Source organism: Neurospora tetraspora (assembly GCF_033439725.1).
Source record: "Neurospora tetraspora strain CBS 560.94 chromosome Unknown B0H65scaffold_8, whole genome shotgun sequence".
NCBI classification, from domain to species: Eukaryota; Fungi; Ascomycota; class Sordariomycetes; order Sordariales; family Sordariaceae; genus Neurospora; species Neurospora tetraspora.
In genome coordinates this window covers 2,807,769-2,828,779 of record NW_026944390.1, presented here as the reverse complement: position 1 = coordinate 2,828,779, position 21,011 = coordinate 2,807,769, and the positions used below count along the sequence as shown (strand labels likewise).

The following is a 21,011-nucleotide window of genomic DNA, read 5'->3' as shown; positions in this document are numbered from 1 at the left end:
CGTGTCGGGCGGTGTGTGAGAGTGAGACTTGTCGACTTCCCTTGTCCTGGATCTCGATTCGATGGATAGAATGGACCTGACTTGTGAGTAGTAGTAGCGGAGTGTATACAACCACTATGTCACTGACGGACTGGAGAATCGTAAGGGACGCGGCCCCTCTCCGGTCGTTCGGTTGGATTGAGATTTGCTGGTACGATCGATTGACTCTGGTACCTGACTGACAGACAGCAATGCGGTGAAGTGACAGTGAAGTGTCGTTTGGATAGAAAGTCGAATGTCGACAGGAGACTACTGCGCGTCAGTTAGCACTAGATCGATCGCGGCTGTCGGGTCACCACCCTCAGGGCCTCCTCCACTGAGAAATGGAGAAGTGGAAACGGAGGTTCATGTTACCTCTATCGTGGGGCTACTGACCTGCTAACGGGGACACGCGGTGAAGTCAAGGGGGATCAATTCGTTTGTTCGTAAGGAGATGGACCCTTTTTTTTCTTCTTTTAGTTGAAATGCGGTGAAATCGTCTGTCGTACTCCTGTAGTTCCCCGTCGTTCACTGAAAAGACGGCGCGGAGGGAGCACCACAATTCGGTGGCTGGGCTCACTCGTGAAGTGGAAGCTGGAGAAGCGGCGCCAATGGAGGCTTTCGCTTGCCCAGAGCAGAAGGAGGTCGGGTTGCGCAGGCGGATGCTTGTCAATGGCTACTGGTAGGCTGGATAAATGCGACCGCAATTGGCTACCAATGAATTCTGCCAGTGGGGAAGCAGCAGAAGAAGACGGCAGATGCTTGTTGATGCGCAGGGGTAGCAGTTGAAGAGGGGTGTTCAGCTTGTCGTGCTTGTTGTTGTTTTTCGGCATGTGTTTTGAGGATTGAAGATTGAAGATTTGGAGGCTGGTTGACCGTGAACTGAAGATACCATCTGCTTCTTCACTCTCTGTTCAGATAGCCTGTCGATTTCAGGTTCTCGATCCTGTCCCGTACTCCCGTCCTCAACCAGTCGGTCACTGGGCAACCAACCACAACACAACCCTGAACAGGGCGACTGGGCACTGCCCCTCTCTTCCGTGCATCCTATTGGCTATAAGAATGGCTTGCAGGCTTGCTGTTCAGGAACTTCAGGAACGCTTGCTTGGCGTCCAACGTTGTTCGGTGTTTTACAGTTCCTGTTCCTGAAAAAGAGTCCCCGCCGTTCCTGAACAGTTCATCACTTCCTGTGCTTCTGGCGTGTGCTTCATACTGCCGTACTGTTCTCGAAATGCACGCACGTGTACAACGCACCAAGCACGAGCACAAGCAAGCAACTGCCATGTGCCATCGCAACTCTTCGGTCCCTGGCATAACCCCCAAGTAACGCGAGTGACGTCAAAGTAAACATGCAATCCCATCTCACCTCACCTCGAGTAACCGTCAAGTCAAAAAACTTCAAAAAACAATGCATCGAGATATCAAAGAGGTATATACAGAGAGACGTGTAAAAGCAATAAACAAAAACTGCACCAAGTTATTTTCGACGCCAAGGAGAATGCGCTTTGACCGTTGAACCTTCCTCCCCTTGCTCCCTGACCGCCTTACCCACAACCCATTTGAGACAGTTTACTCCTCATCACCCTCTTCCTCAGCAACCTGTAGCAGAAAGCCGGTCAGTAAAATGTTCACAAATTGCATCATCAGGACTCAAAGGATTCACTTACCCCCTCATGGAAGTTAGTTCCATCAGTAGTCGCCTTAATGATGCCCGCCCGGATAGTCCAGTCACCGAACCTCTCGCCCTCCTCTCTCTCCTTGGCGTACCTCCTAAGGAGACCCTTCATGATAGTCAAGATCTCCTCCTCCTTGATGCTAGCCCTGTACAGCTTGTTGAGGCGCTGACCGTGGTAACCACCGCCGAGGTACATGTTGTAAGCACCATAGGCCTTGCCGACGAAAGCGACTTCGGCCAACCAGGGACGAGCGCAACCGTTGGGGCAACCAGTCATGCGCATGACAATGCTGTCCTGCTTGAGGCCAACCTCCTCAAGGACACCCTCGAGCTTGGTGATGAGAACAGGGAGGTAACGCTCCGACTCAGCCATGGCGAGACCGCAAGTGGGGAAGGCAACGCAAGCAGACGAGGAGAGGCGCAGAGCAGAGTAGTGCAAGTTGTCGAGCTTGTACTGGGCAAGGAGCTTCTCAAGCTCGGGCTTGTCCTCATCGGTGACGTTGGAGAGGATGAGATGCTGGTTGGGGGTGAGACGGAACTCGCCCTTGTGGACCTGGGCGATCGCGCGAAGACCAGTCTTCATCTGGAACTCGGCAGTATCCTCGATACGGCCGTTCTCGATGAACATGGTGAAGTGGTTGAGACCGGTCTCGTCCTTGGTCCAGCCGAAGGTGTCGACGTTGGAGTCGAAGTGGAAGGGGCGAGCCTCCTCGAACTTCTGGCCCCAGTACTCCTCGACCTTGGCCTTGAACACCTCGACGCCCATGTCGTCAATGGTGTACTTCAAACGGGCGTGCTTGCGGTTCTTGCGGTCACCGTTGTCGCGCTGGACAAGCATGACCTTCTCGCAGGCAATGTGCACGTCGGCGGCGGTGACGAAGCCGAGCATGCGACCAACCTGGGGATAGGTCTTCTTGTTGTTGTGGGTGGCACCCATACCACCACCGGCGGTCATGTTGAAACCAGCGAGGCTGCCGTCCTCATTCTTGATGGCGATCAGACCGATATCGTGGGCGTAGACATCGACATCGTTGTGGGGAGGGATGGCAATGGAGACCTTGAACTTGCGGGGAAGGTAGGTAGGGCCGTAGAGGGGCTCAAAGTCCTGGACAGCGTTACCGCCAACCTGGGTCTTGGAACCATCATCATCGGTCAACCAGATCTCGTGGTAGGCAGTGGTGTTGGGGATCAAGTGGTCGCTGATGCGCTTGGAGCACTCCCAGACCGCGCGGTGGTACTTGGAGTGAGCGGGGAGAGGGCTGCACATGACGTTACGGTTAACATCACCGCAAGCGGCAATGGTGGTCATGAGAGCGCGGTTGATGGCCTTCATGGCAGGCCTGAGCTTGCTCTTGACGACACCGTGGAACTGGAAGGTCTGACGGGTGGTGAGCTTCATGGTTTCGTTGCCGAGCTCGTTGGCAATGTCGTCCATCTGGACCCACTGCTTGGCAGTAGAGACACCACCGGGCAGTCTGCAACGGATCATGAAGGAGTAGGCGGGCTCGAGACCCTGCGCCTTGCGCTCGTCACGAATATCACGATCATCCTGCATGTAAGTACCGTGGAACTTGGTGAGCTGTCCGTCGTCGGGAGAGATGGCGAGAGTGGAAGTGTCGTTCAAGCCCTGAACGATAGTACCACGGAGGTAGTTGGACTCAAGCTTGATGTCCTCGTTGGTCCTCGGGGCAGGCTCTTCGGGAAGGCCATCGACGTTGGCCACGCCGAGAGCCTCCCAGAGCTTGGGCTCCCACTCGGAGTAACCAGTCTGGAAACCATCGGCGTCCTGGTCATCACCAAGACCAAGGGGAGCCAAAGGCTTAGCGCCAAAGTTGGCAAGAACGCGATCCAAGTCCTTGGCGGGCTTGTTGTAGTAGATCTTGTCCTCCTTGCGGGGCCAGTAGTGGCTGTCACCGAGACCGAAGACGGAGTAGCGGACGTTGGCGAGGTCAAGAGAGGTGTTGTCCTTGACGGCGTGCCAGAAGGAAAGACCGTTCTGGGGGAACTCACCCTGACCGGCGGTGGAGGTGATGAAGACGATGTTCTCCTCAGAGGCAAGGTCCTCGACGGGGTAGTCCTCCATGCACATGACAGTAGTCTTGAGACCACGGGCACGGCCACGGTTACCCAGGCGCTTGGAGAGGGAGATGGCGTTGCTGTTGTCGGAAGCATAGAGGATAGTAAGGGGAGCACCAAACAGGCCTTCCAGCAACTGGTTGTAAGCATCCTTAGCCTTACGCTTCTGCTGAGCACGGATCTCGGTGCCAAAGTCCTCGGAAAGAACAGCACCGAACGAGGGCTCCTTCTTCATGAGCTGAGTCAGGTGGTTGTCGCGGTCGAGGAACTCCTTGAGCTCCTTCTTGATGCGCTCGGAGTCGAGAGAGAAGTTGGACTCGCCCTTCTTCTCGTTCTCGGGGTTCCAGCGGTAAAGGGGCCAGTAGCCGATATCGACAGCCTTCTTGGTCTCCTGGAGGACGGTGAGAGCAGAGTCGTGCTCGCCGAAGTAAGGGAGGTAAGCAAGGACAACGGAAGGACCGTTGAACTTGTCAGCCTCATCCATAGCCTGGAGGACCTGAGTGTAGGAGCTGTAGACAGCGGTAGAGGCAACGTAGGCGTTACCGAAGTTCATGGCATAGAGACCAATGTCCTTCTTGCGGCGGTTGGCATCGGCAGCGGCGCGCTCGGAGTAGGGGGTGGAGTCGATGATAAGCAGGTTGACGTTCTCGCCGGAAGCAAGGACGTGGTGGACACCCGAGTTGCCGAGATCGTAGGACCAGGCATCGGAGCCAACGAGCCAGAGGGACTGCTTGCGGAAGAATTGCTTGTACTCAAGGAGGGACTTGGAGAGGTCAGAGCCATCCTCAGAGAGCTTGGAGACAGCCTCGGAAGCGACCTCCTCGACCTTCTTGGCGTCCTCGGCGTTGGCAACCCACTTGGCAAGAGCCTGCTTGGGAGCATCAGAAGAGAACTGGCCGTTGCTGGCAGCCTCCTTGACCTCGGAGACAAACTTTTGCTTGCGCTCCTTGCGGGCGAGGAGGGCACCGAAACCGTACTCGGGAGTGGCGGAGATGGTGTTGGAAACGCCGGCGTTGTCCTTCTCGATGGAGTTGGCGATGTAGGCGCGCTCACCGAAGAGCTGGTCGAGGATCTTGGTGTAGGCAGTCTCGAGCTTGGGCTTCTCAAGACCGTACTCGGAAGCCTCCTTGGGGGCCTCGCGCTCACCAACCTCGAGGTTCTGAACGGGCTTCTCGGAGGTGAGGTTCTGGAAGATGCCACGGAGGGCCTGGACAACGGTCTCCTGAGAGATGTAGCCAAGCTGGTGGCCAACAATGGTCTCGACACCGCCAGGGCCGCTCTTGACCGAGGTAAGAACATCGATCAGGAGAGGACCCCACTTGGTAGTCTTCCTCGAGACCTGCTCAAGGACAGCTACGCGCTTAACCGACTTGGGAATGGCCTCGAGGAGCTTGGCGCCCAACCAGGGGCGGTAGAGACGGGCAGTCAGAACACCGGCCTTGGCGAAGCTGTCGTCTGACTGAGCCTGGGCAATGGCCTGGGCGAAGAGAGGAGAGCCAGAGCCGAAAACGAAGAGGGCGTTCTCGGCGTTGGAAGGACCGGAGTACTCGAAAGCGCTGTATTGCCTGCCAGCGAGCTCGTTGAGCTTGGCCCAGATCGAAGTGACGTACTTGTAGATGTGCTCGGAGGTGACAACGGGGGCTTGCTCCTCGATGGTGGTGGCGATGGAGGCACTGGGGGTCGCGCTGGCTTCGCTGGCCTCGCTGGCCTCGCTCTGTTGCTGGCTGGTTTGGGCGGACTCATCGGCGCCATCCTGGGCGGGGGCAAGCTCGACTTCCTGGGCATCAAGGACGGTCTGGCTGGCAACAGGCTCGAACTGCTCAGGGGCAACGGCTACGCGGCCGTCGTTGGCGTAGATGGAGGAGCCCGAGATGGAGGCGGACTGGAAGCGGCGGACATTGTCGAGGTTGAGAATCTCCTGAACAAGGCTGATATCCTCAGCGGCAATGGGCTGCTCGGACGCGCTGGAGCTGGGGTCGAAGAAGTGAATAACACCCTTGCCGGAGTGGACGGCGAGAGCATGAGCAGTGAGGGCCAAATCCTGGGCCTCCTGGAGAGAGTTGGACTGCAGGAAAGTCCAGCCGGAATTCCTTATCGAGGTGATGGCGGTGTAGTCTGGGAGGCTCTTGGGGCCCAGAGCAACGTGGAGGACGACTGGTAGCTGGGCGAGCTTGTAGAGGTGGGCGATGCTGGAGAGGAGGATCTCGGAGGTGGTTGTTACCGAGACCAAGCGGCCGGAGCGGATGGGTGTGAATACTGAGAGAAGAGGGTCGTTGTTGTGTCTGACGGGAATGATCTCGGTGACGGCATCGGCGGCCTTGGAGGCGAGGCTTTGTGTCCTGGAAGAGGCGAGGCTCTTGAGAGTGGCCGAGAAGTCGGACTCGGCGGCGAGCGAGGGCTGCACCGAGACGACGACATCGGAGGCCAGGTATGCGATTCTGGCGACTGTGTTTTGCGTCACGTATTAGTCATTTGACCTTAGTACCAGTTTTATTCCCATTGGTTCTGAAATCTCGTGATATCTTTCTTGGTGTTGAGACATTGCACTTGGAAGGCACGGATGTAGCGGGGCAATGGCAGCTGAGACACAGCGCTGGATTGGGTCGGAGCTGTCGCGGGGGACAGGATCTCTGGAGAGGAAGGGAACGGGAGGGACAAGGGAAGCAAACTCACCAGCCTCTTGGGGCGTCTTGATTTGTGTGGAAGCCATCGTGGAGTCTGGTGATGGCTGGAGTCTGGGGGAGGGAGGGAAGGAGGTATCAATGGAGAAAAGAGAAAAAAAAAGAAGAAAGAAGGAAACAAGCAACCACAAGAAAAGGGTTAGGGATGGTTGATATATCGATGATTCACACTTCGACGAGAAGACGAGAAGAGAGAACGCCCAACTTTAAGAACCGGAACAAGTCTCAAAAGATTTTGGATGTCGCAATGCGGGAGCCGGACAACAGGCGTGCAGGGCCCGGACACTTATGTAATGGGCGCTGATGTCTCTATACCTCACTAACAAGTACAGCTAAACAGTCCCCTACCTTACAGTAGATTTCCCTACCTTCATCGGCGCCCGGCCCCGCAGTCCACTTGTGGTGATGCCGGCACATGAATGGCTGTCCGGAGCGATTGCGTGATCGGCCTAGCACCCACTTTGGCCGGCCTTTGTATAAATCTACCCTCACCAAGTTGCCTCTTGCTGACTGCCTCCAGCGAATAGGATGTCTCGAATTTTCAACTCGTGGACAAAGGACACTGTCACCCTCCGGCCTCCGATCCGCATGCCGCCGTATCCAGAGGTACCGCACTAACAATACCTGTCCCGACCACCTCGCCACGGCCCACGGGGACTCGGGAAGGCAGAGACCCAAAAAACCGTTGGGAAGAAAAGAGAGAACAAACTTTCTCCATCCGATGTCTTCGTACGATATCCAGGGGTTCCGGGTAAACAGCTCCCCGTCCCATCTTTGATATCCACATGGTCTCAGGTCTATTTGACAGGCACGTGACAGGATGGATTACATATCAAGAACCCTTTTTGGCTTCCCGAACATCCCCCGAGCCTATTTGTTTAACCCACATTTGGAGCTATCGTCTTCTAAGCAGTATCTTCTAACGCTAGGCTATTAGAGCTACAGTATGTGAATATCCCCCACTATCCTATCAGTGACATGCTTCCTCCATTGTTTCTTGCACCTTGACGACCTCACAGGCAAATTAACCACCCGCGGGGTCAACATGGTGGGATGTGGGCATGTTGAATGGGAGGGTATAAGCGAGACAAGGCATCTCCAAGGCATCTCCAAGGCATCTCCAAGAAGGGGCAGCAGTTACAAGGCTAAGCCCTGCGCATATTCAAAGGGAGACACACAAAGACATGGATATATAGACTTTTGAACTATGGTGTCATTACTGCTTTTCCACTTCTCTGCTTCTGTCGTTGTCAAGTATAGAGTACAATATGTCTTGAGCCTATGTTATGGAGATAACCCTTCCATTATTATCATTACGTCGTCCAATATCTCCCTGCTGGTATTGATGGTCTATAACCAACTTCAAGCCAACCATTCCCTTTGCCCAAATGTCTTTGCGCCGTTAACCCCTTGGTGCCTTTGAAAGGTAGATATATCATGGATATGGTGCCCCAGCCGTCCGTAGTAGGTTGTACAGATGCGATGCAAGTACAAGCAAAATTCAAATGTCTGTCTCAATGTACAGAAAGCCGCTCGGGGGAGATCCCCTTTGAGGAGGCCGTCCGCAGTGTCCTCCTCTTCATCTTTCTAAAGCAACGCGCCGTGAGGGTGGCTCGCTTCGCTGTCGCGGCCAACGCCTCGTCTATGCCGTGCATGCATGCTGTGTCGTATGCCGGATGATTGCTCGCTATGTCGTCGTTCAATAAGGGCTTGAAACGGGAAGCCAACCATGGAGCCTCGAGCTTCTCGAGCTCCTCGATAACTCGGCGTCCTCTAGCAAAGAAGGCTCAAAATGAAACCTTCGCAAGTCTCAGCCTTATACCCTAGAGTATTTCCCACCCCTCGACCGCCCCCCAATCTCCCTCGCCCACTCCTCGTCCTCCTTCCTCCCTCCCAACCAATACCCCCTCCCAAACCCGACCATCATCCGGCCCATCTTGCCCTGCCACCCTTCACCCAGCGGCGCGCCCTCCACAAACGGATCCGCCGCGTGTCCCTCCTCCTTGCCATTATCATCATCAACCTCCCCAGAACCCAGGGGACCACCAGCCCATCCGCTGTTCATGTCCACATATCTCTGCACCGCCGCCCTGGCATACGCGCAGACCACCAGCGCAAAGTAGATCCTGATCAGCGTGAACCCGACAACGAGGCACATGCTAGCCGCGGATTCCTGCACACCCACCGCCTTCTCCAGCTGATTCTTCTGCGCATCATCGTGCTCGTATCCCTCGCCATTCGACGGGCTCGCGCTCTCGGGAATGTCGCCCTTGCTCGCAGGGCCCTGGGGGTCGTGGAACTGGCTCAGATACCAGGTCGTAGCGAAGAAGGTGACGTAGGCAAAGTTGAGGAGGGTGTCGATGCCGTACAGAAAAGCGAGCGCCAGGTTCTGGAAGGGCGATTGTTGTCGGATGTGCGGGATCAGGTACGCCAGCGAGCCGACGACGAGGAGGGAGAGCAGGTAGAGCGAGATCTGCAGGAAGGAGAGCGGGAAGCCGGTGAAGAGGGCCAGGATGCCGTAGATGCCCGTGATGCGGTTGAAGACGAGCGAGAGGGCGATCAGCTCAGTGCCGGTTTGGAGGGACATGAAGCCGAGGAAGGTCTGTTGCGCGTGCTGTTAGCATGGCGTGACGACGGTGACGGTGGCTGGGGATCGAAGATGCGAAAGACTTACCCTCGGCCGGGGAAACCGAAGTCGTAGTAGACCTCGCGACATGATTACTATTGTTGTTTATGTACAGAGAGCGGATGTATAGACTCTAGTTGGGCGTGTATATCGCGAAAACAAAAGCCAAAAGAAAAAGGAAAGAACAATTGAAAATGCGATTGATGATGACGATGATGCCGACAGCAAAAAAGGGGTCTTTTTGCGGCGGCGGCGGCTGGCGGATGTGAGGTTGCAGCAGCTGAAAGAGCGGATCAAATGCAAAGTTCAGTTGTTTGGTTCTGTGCAGCCAACAAAGGTGCAGTTTGCAGGAAGTGGGCAGTTGGACGAGTCCGACGCCAAGCAACCAGAGATTAATCACCAATGACGAGACCCAACGATGCCAAAAACCAAGACTTTTTTTGTGAACACCAGACCGACGGATTGACGGGCTCGCGACGGAGCCCGGAATCCGGATTGTACGCCAGTTGCGACACTTCGCGTGAAACAAAAGAGGCGGCGCCAACTGGATGGAACTCGGATCAATCGGCATACCCATGCGAATTTGCGAGGCGCTCTTGGCATCCTATTGTTATGCCTCACCAGCCTTTTCTTTCCCGGTCCAAAAGGATTGTTTGATACTTTGAACTTAAAGGTGCCGTCGTTCGCAATTACCGTCTTCACTTGGCACTCATATCAAATCCGCGGCTGAGAGTCCATCACCCCGACCATTCTTCAACTTTGATGCCATCCCTCGAAGATTTCCTCGTCGTCGGGCTGCCTCTCGCTTACAACTCCAAGGCAGCGCTTTCTCGCGTGTCCTCCCTGTCCGGCCCAACCGCCTTTCCAGGCTTGCCAGGCTCGACTCGACTCGGTTATTTGATCGCTGGCCTATGACGCAACAGTTTTCGGTGACGAGACGGTGCAGGGCACGCGACACTTTCCAATCAACGGGGGTTGGTGTTTCACGGGGGTTGTTAGGTTGGTGTTAGTGACACCTATGGCGGTTAACACCATCCTGCACACCTCAGCGGCCTAAGTGTTAGGCGGATCGGAACTTGGGTAGCAGAATCCCGGCTCCGATCAGTGCCAACCTGGACATGCCACCGGAACACACCACAAGAGAAATCTCCGCGTACTCCTGGACCCTGGTAAAAAGTGTGTTTGTTATACTCATGTTCACTAAACTGACCATTTTGGGCATCTGAGCATCGTCAATGACTGAAAAGTCTGGTTCTTCCAAGTGGACAAAGACGGCAACACCGTCTTGGCCCTTTGACAATGTGGAGTCGGTTTACCCCTGAATTGGGACCCCGAGGGACCCTTTTGGCCCCAGATATCTTGTCAATGTTGATGCTCTATGTTCAAGATACAAGGGACTTCTCTTGTATCGACGTTGAATGGATATAAACCATCGCCATGCATGAATCCAGTCCTCCTCTTGCGGCATGCCTAGTTCCCAGGTCTTCAACCGTTCAACATCGAGACTGGCTCTCAACACCACAACTCGAAGAAGATACTCAAGTCATCCTGAAATGGATGCAGGAACCTCGAGTACCCCTGGGAAGATGACAGCCACAACCACTGGATCCAACGAGTTCCTCTTCGGGAGCGGGCCGTGGATCATGAGATCTCCAATCTTTCCGAATTCGAACCGACCTTCTTCGCAAGGCTGATCTTCCATGTCATGATATGCACTGTTTTCTCAGAAAGCATGTAAGCGCGGTAGGCGAAGACATCCCGTCAGTGCATCAGACATCATCGTCAAAAAGGTCTCCATTGTTAGCGCTGATAGCGCAGTACAAAATCGGTACAATCCGCCCTAAACCCCGGACTTCTCGGCCGGCTGTCGGCGGCTCTCGGTCTGGCCAAGCTCTCCACTTCTTACCGGCTGGTTCCCGGCTGGGCGGTACACCACCCTATCGGGACCTATCGGTCTGCCCCGGCAGCCTCCGGGAAAGTCCACGACATCCGGGTGTGGTTTTTCTGGGGGACCACCGGAACGCGCGGGGAAGAGGCGGCAATGCGTTTGGCGGCCTACACATGGGAAAGGTGTTTGGTACTACTTGGAAAGGCTCTCGGGATGGCGCAAGAGGAGGTGAACTGACGACAGAGCCCCCTTGTTGATAACACCACTACGGCTATCTATTACCATGATCCGTCCGTCGGAGTTGCCAGATACCTAGCCAAGACCGCAACCTCCTGGTGAAGACACTCGGACAGATAGATCATGTAGGTAGCAGCGCCCTTTCTCTCTTCTGTTTCGGTATTTTCAGGCACTTTTTATCAAACACCGCCGCAAGAATCCGCCTGCCAGATCTACCTATACCCATCCGGCATAAGCTTCTTAAAAGTTAAAACCCCCCTCTGGAGGTCACTGTTTCTGGTGACCGAACCCTCACGGACAACCTTTGTTGATGTCTGGTCCTGCAGGTGTCCATCCATAACCTATTTCTCTCCAGTCCCAATTCCATAGGTAATTTTCATCTCCACCCAACCAACCGGCCATCGGCTCAATTCATGAAGACGCTGGCCCCGTCCACAAGACCTCACAGAGATATCAATGGAGATGGATGCCCAAGGAAGAGAGGTGTCAGCAAAATCCAATCAAATCTACCTAGCTAGAGGTACCTACCCAATGGTCTTTTCCCTATGTACTACAATCACCGAGTACTTATTCTTGTTCAACGGACGGCTATGACTTGCAATTTCTAGCCCATCATCTAGAGGTAACAGTGCTTTAATAGAACAATGTCGTCAGTGTGATGGCACTATTTGATACATATGCAATGCTCGGTCTCTTGCTACTTGCTACTTGCTCGACGGTTGATGTTGAAGGCTAGATAGATACCTCTCGAGATGAGTTGGCTTGATGTGTACTCGGGATGAAGCGTGGTTTTTCTCGGGAGATGTAGTGAGGTGGCAACTTCTCAAGTAAGTCGTATCTGCCATCGGGACACCGGATATCTGGATAGTGTGCAGTCTTCCTATTACCCACATAACAGTTGTTTCTGGCCGCCGGGTAGCTCACCCAGCAGTAACTTGGGTTGTACTCACAAAGTTCCGGCTCTTACCGGTGGTGACTGAGGAGATTCATCCATGGAGACTTGATACTGAGGTATAAGGCATGATCAAAGAAGTGCCTCTATTCAATCAGAGGGACGAAGGTGCACGCAGGATCATGGGAGTGACTCGAGGTATGATGTTTGAATGGACAGGATGTATATGTAGTTTGGGGTAACTCGACGCTCTCCATTGGACTACTACTGCCATCTTCCACACGAGATTGGTGGTCGTCGCCTAGAGCAAAGACATCGTAGGCAAGCCACCAACAGTGGTCCTTATTGTCATTATCCATGCAAGAAAAACCAAGACATCGTTCGCCGTCCCGTCAATCCTATCCCGTTCCCAGTCCGTAACCCATAATTCATAACCTTTCCGTGCAAAACGACCGTCTGTTCCAAACTCCAGCTATGCCGTGTTACAACCATCCTTCCAATTCCAGCCCTTACTCCCCAATTACATCAGGAAAAGTTAATCCATGGTCCAATTGTGCTTAATCTTGTCCAACGGCTTCATGCTCTTTTCCGCGACATGGCTCGTAGCAATAGCCGCTCGTTCAAGGGGCAATTCGTGCTCGATGCGATGGACGGCGCGCTCGACGGGGGGTGTGATACGCTGGACGCCGCGCTCGACGGGGACGTGGTTCGTGAAGAAGTTGATGTTGCGCTCCCATCTGGGCGCCCACTTGGTAGTCTGTCGAGCTACGCGCTCTTCGGCGCCCGGGATGCCCATGGCAAGGGGGGCGAGCGTGCCCACGCCGGCAGCGCCGAAGAAGATGTACTCGGTCATACCGGCGGCGGGGATGCGGACGGGCATTTTGGTGGTTGTTTGGGGGTTTGTTTGAAGGGAGATGCTGTTGTTGAGTTAGTGGGTTATGGTCGAGGGAGGTTGGGATCTGGTGTTGAGGGAAGACGAGGGAGTGATGTTTGAGTGGTGATGAACAGAGAAGATGCAGTTGGTGGAGGAAATGAAGTGATTGTCGAGTGATGGCGAGGGCTGAGGTTTCGACGAGATGACAAGTTCTTGATGACCACACGTGAAGTCTTGTCATCGAGGGATGATATTCAAGGAGTGACTAAACGAAATGAATCACAGACGTACCTCTACTTGTGGTTGAGTGTTCTTTGCTTGATCAGCAGTTGATGCTGCACGCTTCGAGTGTTAATAGGTTGATTTTTGCTCGTGTATCTGGACAAATCTGAGAAACGAGGATGAGTGTTCTCTCCGGGTGCCACAAGAAGAGGAGAAGAGGCAGAGATATATCGAGTGGGAAGGACGGGAGTCCCCTTTATGTGGCAGAAATGGGAACCACGACAGAAAGCAGCAGGTATTGTTACTGCTTGTTAGACCTTCAAGACCCCGGCGGTGGTTTTCTCTCCTTCTCCACGCAGTGTCCTTAACTTGATGCCATCTTTTGGGGGATATGCCCAAGCCTTGACCTCCTGTCGTGTCACTTTTCCTCCCCGGTTTGCCTTGCAGGAAGTGGACGGTCCAGACAGACAGGAAGCCACCGTCCACCTCCGCCTTTCTCGCCTGCATCTCCTCCACTCCTTCCTCAGTTGTGAGCGGTTCCGTCCATGCCTAACGGTATATCGAGACATGGAACCGTCTGGCTGAGGCATGGTGTAACCCAGAATTGAGCGGGGTACAGTGGCAGTCAATATCCAAACACCAATCATCTCGTGTGGCTGGACGTCACTTATGTATCACAGCAGTCCGTCTGTGAGCTCCGTCGTCTGATTTTGCGATATCGAATGGCACCACGGAGCGAGGAGTGGTCTGGTGCACGTGTGCTGTGGCTGGGGGAGGAACCAGTTTACGTTTGAGTTTGGGGATGAAGCGTCGTACGATAAACGGTCTTTCCCGTGGAGGGAATCATGGCGAAATACGAAGATTACCAGATTCAAGGTAATTGAGGAAAGCGATATCGATATCTTCAATTCTCTACTGTTGAAACAGGAAAGAACGATTTCGGGGACCCTTACCGTCGCAGGGCAGCAGCTAGTCTGGTGGAGCCTCAGGGGAATTCGACGCCACTTTTGACGCTTCCCCGGATTCCACCCCCGCGTTTTTGAGTTAGCGCTGTGGATCCGATGGGGCTCTCGGTCAGCACGCTGACCCTCGACTGTGAGTGAGAAGGAAGGAGCAATGTGATTGAGGAAGGATCAATCTGAGAAGACGGGAATTCAGATCAACATGTCAAAGAAAATCTCTCTTTTTGGTGGAGTTGTTGGTTACAGTTTAACGCCCGTTGTTCAAGGTTCATCAACAGACACTGGCTCACAGCAGCCTTCGCCTACAGCCGAGTTTCCATTACAGAAGTTCTTGGTCATTGTGCAACATGACAGACAATTCAACATCCAGATGCGCCATGGCCCTCGAGAAGAAGTTTGCCACTCTCATCAGTTCTTCAGCTATTGTCAAAAATGAAAGTTCAGAGTCACGAGGCTGATGGCAAATTAATAGTGAACATTTTGAGGGGTGTCGACTCTGATTATCGGCAGCAGGGGATGGACCAGGCAAGGTCAAGGTCAGCGGGCATTGTGGCAGATTGATAAAAAATTGGACTGATACTTGGCAAGATTCTGTATGCCCGTTGACTTAAGCATGATGGACTTCGTTTGTCGGGAGCGCATCCAAAACAAGCCACCACAATTGCCAGCCAGCTTGCATCAAGAAACCGATCAACAGGAACCGTCGTTGGCACAACACGAACTGTTTTATACCGGCACCCTTTCAATGGCTTTCGGTTTTCATTTTCTTCTGACCAAGGAAAAGAAGCAAGTTGCCGGCGGGCAGTTGGCTAAACACACGTCCAACCCTAACCCGAACCTCATCGGCCGATAACAGGATAGCGCTAAGATAAGCCAAGCGTCCCCTCCGCCCCACTTCTTTTTCCAACACCGACATCCAGAAATTTTCAGAAGCGGCGCCCTGGACCGTTCGGCTGTTGTTGACTTTGTTGTTTCAGTAAAAGACAACGAGCCCATCCACACCCGGCTCGCTGCTTCTCCTCAACCACCACCACCACAACCACCCACATAACCCGTCAAGATGCGTGTCGATCCCTGTTTCTTTTGCGGCCGTCCGGCCTGGCCCTCCAAGGGCATTACCTTTATGCGTAACGATGGTTCGTCTTGTCCCAATCCCCAGTACTATCGTCAACCACCATCAATGTCCCAATGCTAACATGATACTCCTCCCTCAGGCAAGTCCTTCCGCTTCTGCCGCTCCAAATGCCACAAGAACTTCAAGATGAAGCGCAACCCCCGCAAGCTCAAGTGGACCAAGGCCTACCGCAAGAACGCCGGCAAGGAGATGGTGGTCGACAGCACCCTGCAGTTCGCCGCCCGCCGCAACGTGCCCGTCCGCTACGACCGCGAGCTCTTCGCCAAGACGGTCAAGGCCATGGAGCGCATCTCGGAGATCCGCCAGCGCCGCGAGCGCATCTTCTACAAGCGCCGCATGGCCGGCAAGCGCGCCCGCGAGGTCGCCGCCGCCCGCAAGCTCGTCGCCGAGAACGAGCACCTCCTGCCCCGCCTGCGCGGTTCCGAGAAGAGGAGGCTGGCCGAGCTCGCCCAGGAGACGGGCCAGGACGTCGAGGAGCTCGAGCGCGAGGAGCTGGCCAAGAAGGCGGCCACCAAGAAGACCAAGGCGTTCGGCGGCGAGGTCAAGAGGCTCCGTGTCAGGACAGACGGCGGCGTGGAAGAGATCTCGGAGCGCGTTTTTGGTGGTGTCGATGAGGATGACGGTGACGAGAACGATTTCGAGGACGTTGACGACGATGACGAGATGGATACCGACTGAGCGCACGATATTAGTAACACCACTACCACCACAGCCATCAACGCCACGACGATCACCACCACCAACAGCCGCCTCCTCGTTTCTTGGGATTATTAGTTGTATTATACGAGCCCAATCACAGCGAGTCTGTCGATACGTGTGTGTGGGGAGGGCTTCCTCTTTCTTTGGAGGTGGTCCTCCTCGCTTACTGTCCCGATAAGTTGACGCGAACAAGAGTCAGAGTCGGAAACAAGACGAGGGTCGGTGACGGAAGGAAAACAGAGAGAAGACAGGATCAAACCGACCAACGGCTACAACACTCCAGTTTAGAAGAGCGTTGACCTTGGACATTACCCTGGCATGGCTGCTACGGTTCATATACCCCCCCCTGGTTCTATGGTTGGTCGCCACTGGTTTAAGGAGGGAATCATTTCACACGGCATTTGGGGATTTGGTCTTCTGCAGGACATCTACCTTTAGTAGCAAAGCATATCCGGTATTATTGGAATTGGCGAATTTGGCGTTAATATGATAGACAAACAATGAAGTTATTTATCTTCTGCCAGTACATGTTGACTTTCATGTTTGTGATATCTCGGCCTGCTGTCAATTCGCCCTTTTTGTTCAACCCTTAAGACATCAAATGCCATATCTAATGATCATGTCTCGGTCTTGGTCAATCCAACGCTACCTCAACGATATAGCTTCGACACACGTCCTCCAGATGGTCTTACTTGGAAAGCAGTGGCGTCTTAAGACTGAAGCTGTCCAGATATCATCAAAGATACGCATATCATTCGTCCAACTCAAGTAGATGCAAGTATTATGTCTTTTATCATATTATTATAAGCGTTAAGCCCCAACAAAACCAACCCCCCCTTTGCATGCTATGCTCCGATCGCCTTGCTTAGCCAGCCAGCCAAACCGTAAGCACAAACACAGCCAATTCTCATTATTTCTCCCCGTTGCGTTGTCAGGTTGTCTAGCCCACCTCTATTTCCCCTCATCATCATGTTCCATCTCTCATCATAATATTCCCCATTACATCGTTAACCTCGTTAACATCGTCAACATGGTCATTCATCCCCATTGCTGTCTGTCTCCCCTCGTTCACTTCCCCTCAACTTCACTCAGCCGCTCGTTCCCCACCCAGCACCCCCTTTCCCTAGGAAGAGGTAGTCAGTCTTCCCCCGAGCCTGCCGCACCTGTCCCTGTCCCGATCAGACCAGACCAGACCAGACCAAGACCATCTAACAAGCGCACCCCTCCTGCGCCACCGTCTCCTTACTGCTAACATCAATCCTCGTCGCCGCCCCGCCTCCTTGTCCTCCGGAACCGGCACCGCCTTCCCCACCGGTGCCCTCCATCCCGGGCAAAGCTTGGGCTATCCTCTTGAACAGCGTCTTGACGTTGTGGCCCAGCTTTGCCGACGTCTCGACGAACATGAGGTTGTTGCGCCGGGCTTCTTCCTCGCCCTGCGCCGTAGTCACTTCGCGCTTGTCGTTCAGATCCGTCTTGTTGCCGACCAGCACGATGATCACGTCGTTGCCCCGCTCGGCGCGCACGTCGTCGATCCATTTTCGTGTGTTTTGGAAGGATTTGGCGTCTGTTTTTACAATTGCAAGAAAGTGGTCAGTCAGTCAGTGAGGTGCCATTGGGTGGGGGAGGGAGAGACTGGGGAAGCTGTTGGGAGATATGTATGGCGGGGTGGAAGGCGGTGAGGGAAGTGGGAAGCTAGTTGGGAATTTGAAGACAATGAATGTGTAAGAAAGGTGGGAAGAAAAGGAAACATACTCGAAATGTCGTAAACTACCACAGCCACCGACGAGTCGCGGATGTACGAAGGGATCAGAGAGCGGAAGCGCTCCTGGCCGGCTGTATCCCAGAGCTGTAGGCGGACTGTTCGATCTTCGAGGTACATGGTCTGTTTCCCGTACAGTTAGCCAACATGTTCCCCCATTGTGTCCTTCAGGTACTCGCTGCGGCGGCGCGTGTTGCCTTGAAAGCGGTCAGAGGTGTTGACATGCCTTGGAAAGGAAATCGATACCAATGGTGGCTTGGTACATGTTATCGAACGAGTCGTACATGAAGCGTGTGATGAGCGACGTCTTGCCGACTGTTGCGCGCAATGGTTAGTGAGGATCGGTGTTGGAAGCAAGTGTTGTAGGTAGGTGGTCGCATACCGCTTTGTTCGCCCAAGAAGACCAACCTGGTGAAGAGGAAGAGTAGTTAGCATCTTGTGTTGTCTTTTGTCTTTTGTTTTCTCGAGTGCAATGTCCGGCCATGGAAGCAAAGTGTCGGGTATGCTGTCTTACTTGAACTTCTTCAAGGGGTTGTTGTATGACCCGCCTGCTTGCGCCATTGTGATGGATGTGTTTGCGGATTACGGTATTTGGCGGGGTAGCTGAAGGTATTCGGAATCCAAGGAAACGCGGTCAAGGGAAAGCTTTCGGGCTTTGGAGGAAGTGGTTGTTAAGTGGCAGAAAGTTTAGGCGGTCGGAGTTGGTCTAGAGTTGTCTGGTCGAGGGATATGGATCGAAGTGGAAGTGGACGGCGGAGAGTTGCCGGAGACTGGTGCAGCGTTGAGTGGTCCTCAGTGGTGGTGCGACGGACGGGGCGTGGCCGGGGGTGCAAGCTGGAGACAAGTCGGGTGCTTGGAATCGGGTCGGTGTTTGGATCCAGTCGGGGTCCCGTTGCCGAGTCGATTGTTGCTGGGGTCTTCAGTCTTCTTTACTACACGTGTAAACAGATATCGGATCGAAAGATCTGAAAGAGACTTTAAACTACAAACAGTTGAAAATATTATGAAATTTAATATTGATGCAGATTTGTTCATTGACCGACATTCCATACTACGTGTCTTTTTTCATGATCAAGTCTGAACAACTCTTTTCTCTTTGCGGCTTTCCTCTTCTTCCCCGAAGCGGACTCATGCGAGAGAAAGGGGACCGCGCCAAGCCATCAGTGGGGGGGAGGTGCGCCGCAGTCTGCGCCCAGACCCGACAGTTCGACACTTCACTCGGCCAAAAAGACAGAGACGATCCAAAGGCTTGGCGGCCGTCATGGGCTTGTCCTGACTCCAAAGTGTGATTGGTTGATTGTTGCAATTGCCAGCTGAGCACGGCTGGGGAAGCGCTTCCAGGTTATCTTATCGCAGCCTCCTGTCGCCGCTGAAATTTTGAGTTGCACACCCCACTGGAAAGTCGGATTGATTGCAGAGGAGACCCCAGAATTTCAGGCGGTTTCGAGGTATCGACACTTCCATTTCTTATCTGCACGAACCTCTCTCGACTCATTGCCCAACAACAACAACAACAACAACAACAACACACCACCACATACCCAAAATGCCCGTTCTAAAACCCCTGTCGGGCAATCCCGAAGCCCCCAAGCAATACAACCAACCGTCGAGAAAGGGCAAGAAGGCGTGGAGGAAGAATGTCGACGTTACGGAGGTCGAGCAGGGTCTCGAGGAGTTGAACGCCCAGATCATCAAGGGGTACGGTCCCCTCATATTGTCTTACCCAGCAAACCAATTGGTTAACATGAATCGCATTACAGTGGTGTCATTGCCGAGAAAGCCTCCGAAGAACTCTTCGCCATCGACGTCAAGCCCGACACTGAAATCACGAAGAAGCTCCCCAAGCACCTCAAGAAGCCCTTGAAGGCCGACGAGATCCTCGCCCAGCGCTCTGCCGTCCCCGCCGTCTCCCTCAAGAAGCGCCCGGCTTCTGAAACATCCGGCAAGGTCACCGATGGCGTCCTGCCCTCCAAGCGCCTCCGTGCCACCTACGTCACCCAGAAGGAACTCTCCCGCCTGAAGCGCGTCGCCGATGGCCACCACACCACCACCGTCGAGGTCGTCGACGCCACCTTTGACGCCTGGGCCGACCCGGAGGAAGAGAAGAAGAAGAAGCAGGCCGAGGAAACGTTCAACTTCCTGCCCAAGGCCGAGAAGCCCAAGGCCCCCAAGACTCTCACACAACAACCCATCTCCCTCGCCGCCACCGGCAAGCAGCTCCCTGCCGTTCCCAAGCCCAAGGGCGACAAGTCGTACAACCCCGCCTTCACCGACTACTCTGAGCGCTACCAGGAGGAGCTGCGCAAGGCCGAGGAAGCCGAGAAGAAGCGTCTGGAGGAACTCGAGAAGGAGCGTCTCAAGGCCGAAGCGGCCGCCAAGTCGCGCGCCGAGGCCGAGGCCGCCGAGAAGAGAGCCGAGCTGTCCGAGTGGGAGGATGATTCCGCCTGGGAGGGAGCCGAGAGCGATGCGGAGGGGTTGTCCAAGAAGAAGCAGAAGCGACCGGAGCGCAAGACGCAAGCCCAGCGCAACAAGATCAAGCGCCGCAAGGCCGAGGAGCAGCGTCTGAAGCACGAGGCGGCCATCAAGAAGAGGGAGGCCGAGGCCGCCAGAGTTAAGCAGATTGCCAAGGAACTGGCCGAGAAGGAGAGGCAGCTTGCCCTCCAAAAAGCCGAATCCAACCCCAACGAAGACGACGACGCCAGTGTTGAGGAGGATGACGACGTCGAGCTGCGCCGCAGGCAACTAGGCAAGTTCAAGCTGCCTGAGAAGGATCTGGAGCTGGTCCTGCCGGATGAGCTGCAGGATTCGCTGCGGTTGCTCAAGCCGGAGGGTAACCTGTTGAAAGACAGGTACAGGAATATGTTGCTCAGAGGCAAGGTGGAGGCGAGGAGGCACATTCCGTTCAAGAAGCAGGCCAAGACAAAGGTTACGGAGAAGTGGACTTTCAAGGATTTTACTCTGAATTAAGCGCTCGGCTGCAACGGTTTGGGGGCTGGCATTTTACGGACACATATTCGGATTTGTTTGGTAATTGTACTGTTTTTCCTTTGCAAAATATTCCCTTTCGGTTTTTTTTAGTACGTACACCATGTTTAGATCGGCGTTATTACGGTTCTCTCACTTAATTTTGAGTGCAATAAAAGGTTGGAACATACGAGGTCCTACGCTCGCGTCTTTGTCTTTCGAGTATAGTGACACGAATGTTTCACAAGCCGCTTATTAAAATATACGCCAGAACATACCACCATGCATGCGTAGCTGTGACGG

The 21,011-nt window shown here is 54.1% G+C and overlaps 6 protein-coding genes across 6 annotated transcripts; 2 read left to right on the top strand and 4 right to left on the bottom strand.

The window, feature by feature from the left end:
• Positions 1-1,459: 1,459 nt before the first annotated feature.
• On the bottom strand, positions 1,460-6,700 carry B0H65DRAFT_326297 (sulfite reductase beta subunit). Its single transcript, XM_062823475.1, has 3 exons — positions 6,443-6,700; positions 1,686-6,214; positions 1,460-1,617 (listed from the first exon to the last, which is right to left on the bottom strand). The coding sequence occupies exons 1-3, from the start codon at positions 6,477-6,479 to the stop codon at positions 1,588-1,590; spliced, it is 4,596 nt and encodes a 1,531-aa protein (XP_062678008.1). The 5' UTR covers positions 6,480-6,700; the 3' UTR covers positions 1,460-1,587.
• Positions 6,701-8,057: 1,357 nt separating this feature from the next.
• Positions 8,058-9,180, bottom strand: B0H65DRAFT_326294 (Inositolphosphorylceramide synthase subunit Kei1-domain-containing protein). Its single transcript, XM_062823474.1, has 2 exons — positions 9,125-9,180; positions 8,058-9,052 (listed from the first exon to the last, which is right to left on the bottom strand). The coding sequence occupies exons 1-2, from the start codon at positions 9,164-9,166 to the stop codon at positions 8,267-8,269; spliced, it is 828 nt and encodes a 275-aa protein (XP_062678007.1). The 5' UTR covers positions 9,167-9,180; the 3' UTR covers positions 8,058-8,266.
• Positions 9,181-12,570: 3,390 nt separating this feature from the next.
• On the bottom strand, positions 12,571-13,429 carry B0H65DRAFT_326289 (uncharacterized protein). Its single transcript, XM_062823473.1, has 2 exons — positions 13,259-13,429; positions 12,571-13,010 (listed from the first exon to the last, which is right to left on the bottom strand). The coding sequence occupies exon 2, from the start codon at positions 12,971-12,973 to the stop codon at positions 12,629-12,631; it is 345 nt and encodes a 114-aa protein (XP_062678006.1). The 5' UTR covers positions 12,974-13,010; positions 13,259-13,429; the 3' UTR covers positions 12,571-12,628.
• A 1,782-nt stretch (positions 13,430-15,211) lies between these two features.
• On the top strand, positions 15,212-15,964 carry B0H65DRAFT_512362 (ribosomal protein L24e-domain-containing protein; the record flags this gene model as incomplete). Its single annotated transcript, XM_062828565.1, has 2 exons — positions 15,212-15,287; positions 15,366-15,964. The coding sequence occupies 2 exons, from the start codon at positions 15,212-15,214 to the stop codon at positions 15,962-15,964; spliced, it is 675 nt and encodes a 224-aa protein (XP_062678005.1).
• A 756-nt stretch (positions 15,965-16,720) lies between these two features.
• On the bottom strand, positions 16,721-18,801 carry B0H65DRAFT_479382 (ras family-domain-containing protein). Its single transcript, XM_062827528.1, has 5 exons — positions 18,259-18,801; positions 18,127-18,152; positions 17,971-18,059; positions 17,738-17,867; positions 16,721-17,549 (listed from the first exon to the last, which is right to left on the bottom strand). The coding sequence occupies exons 1-5, from the start codon at positions 18,303-18,305 to the stop codon at positions 17,194-17,196; spliced, it is 648 nt and encodes a 215-aa protein (XP_062678004.1). The 5' UTR covers positions 18,306-18,801; the 3' UTR covers positions 16,721-17,193.
• A 442-nt stretch (positions 18,802-19,243) lies between these two features.
• On the top strand, positions 19,244-20,990 carry B0H65DRAFT_592460 (ribosome biogenesis protein Nop53/GLTSCR2). Its single transcript, XM_062831126.1, has 2 exons — positions 19,244-19,442; positions 19,505-20,990. Exons 1-2 carry the CDS (start codon positions 19,291-19,293, stop codon positions 20,709-20,711), a joined length of 1,359 nt encoding a protein of 452 aa, XP_062678003.1. The 5' UTR covers positions 19,244-19,290; the 3' UTR covers positions 20,712-20,990.
• The last annotated feature ends 21 nt before the right edge of the window (positions 20,991-21,011 follow it).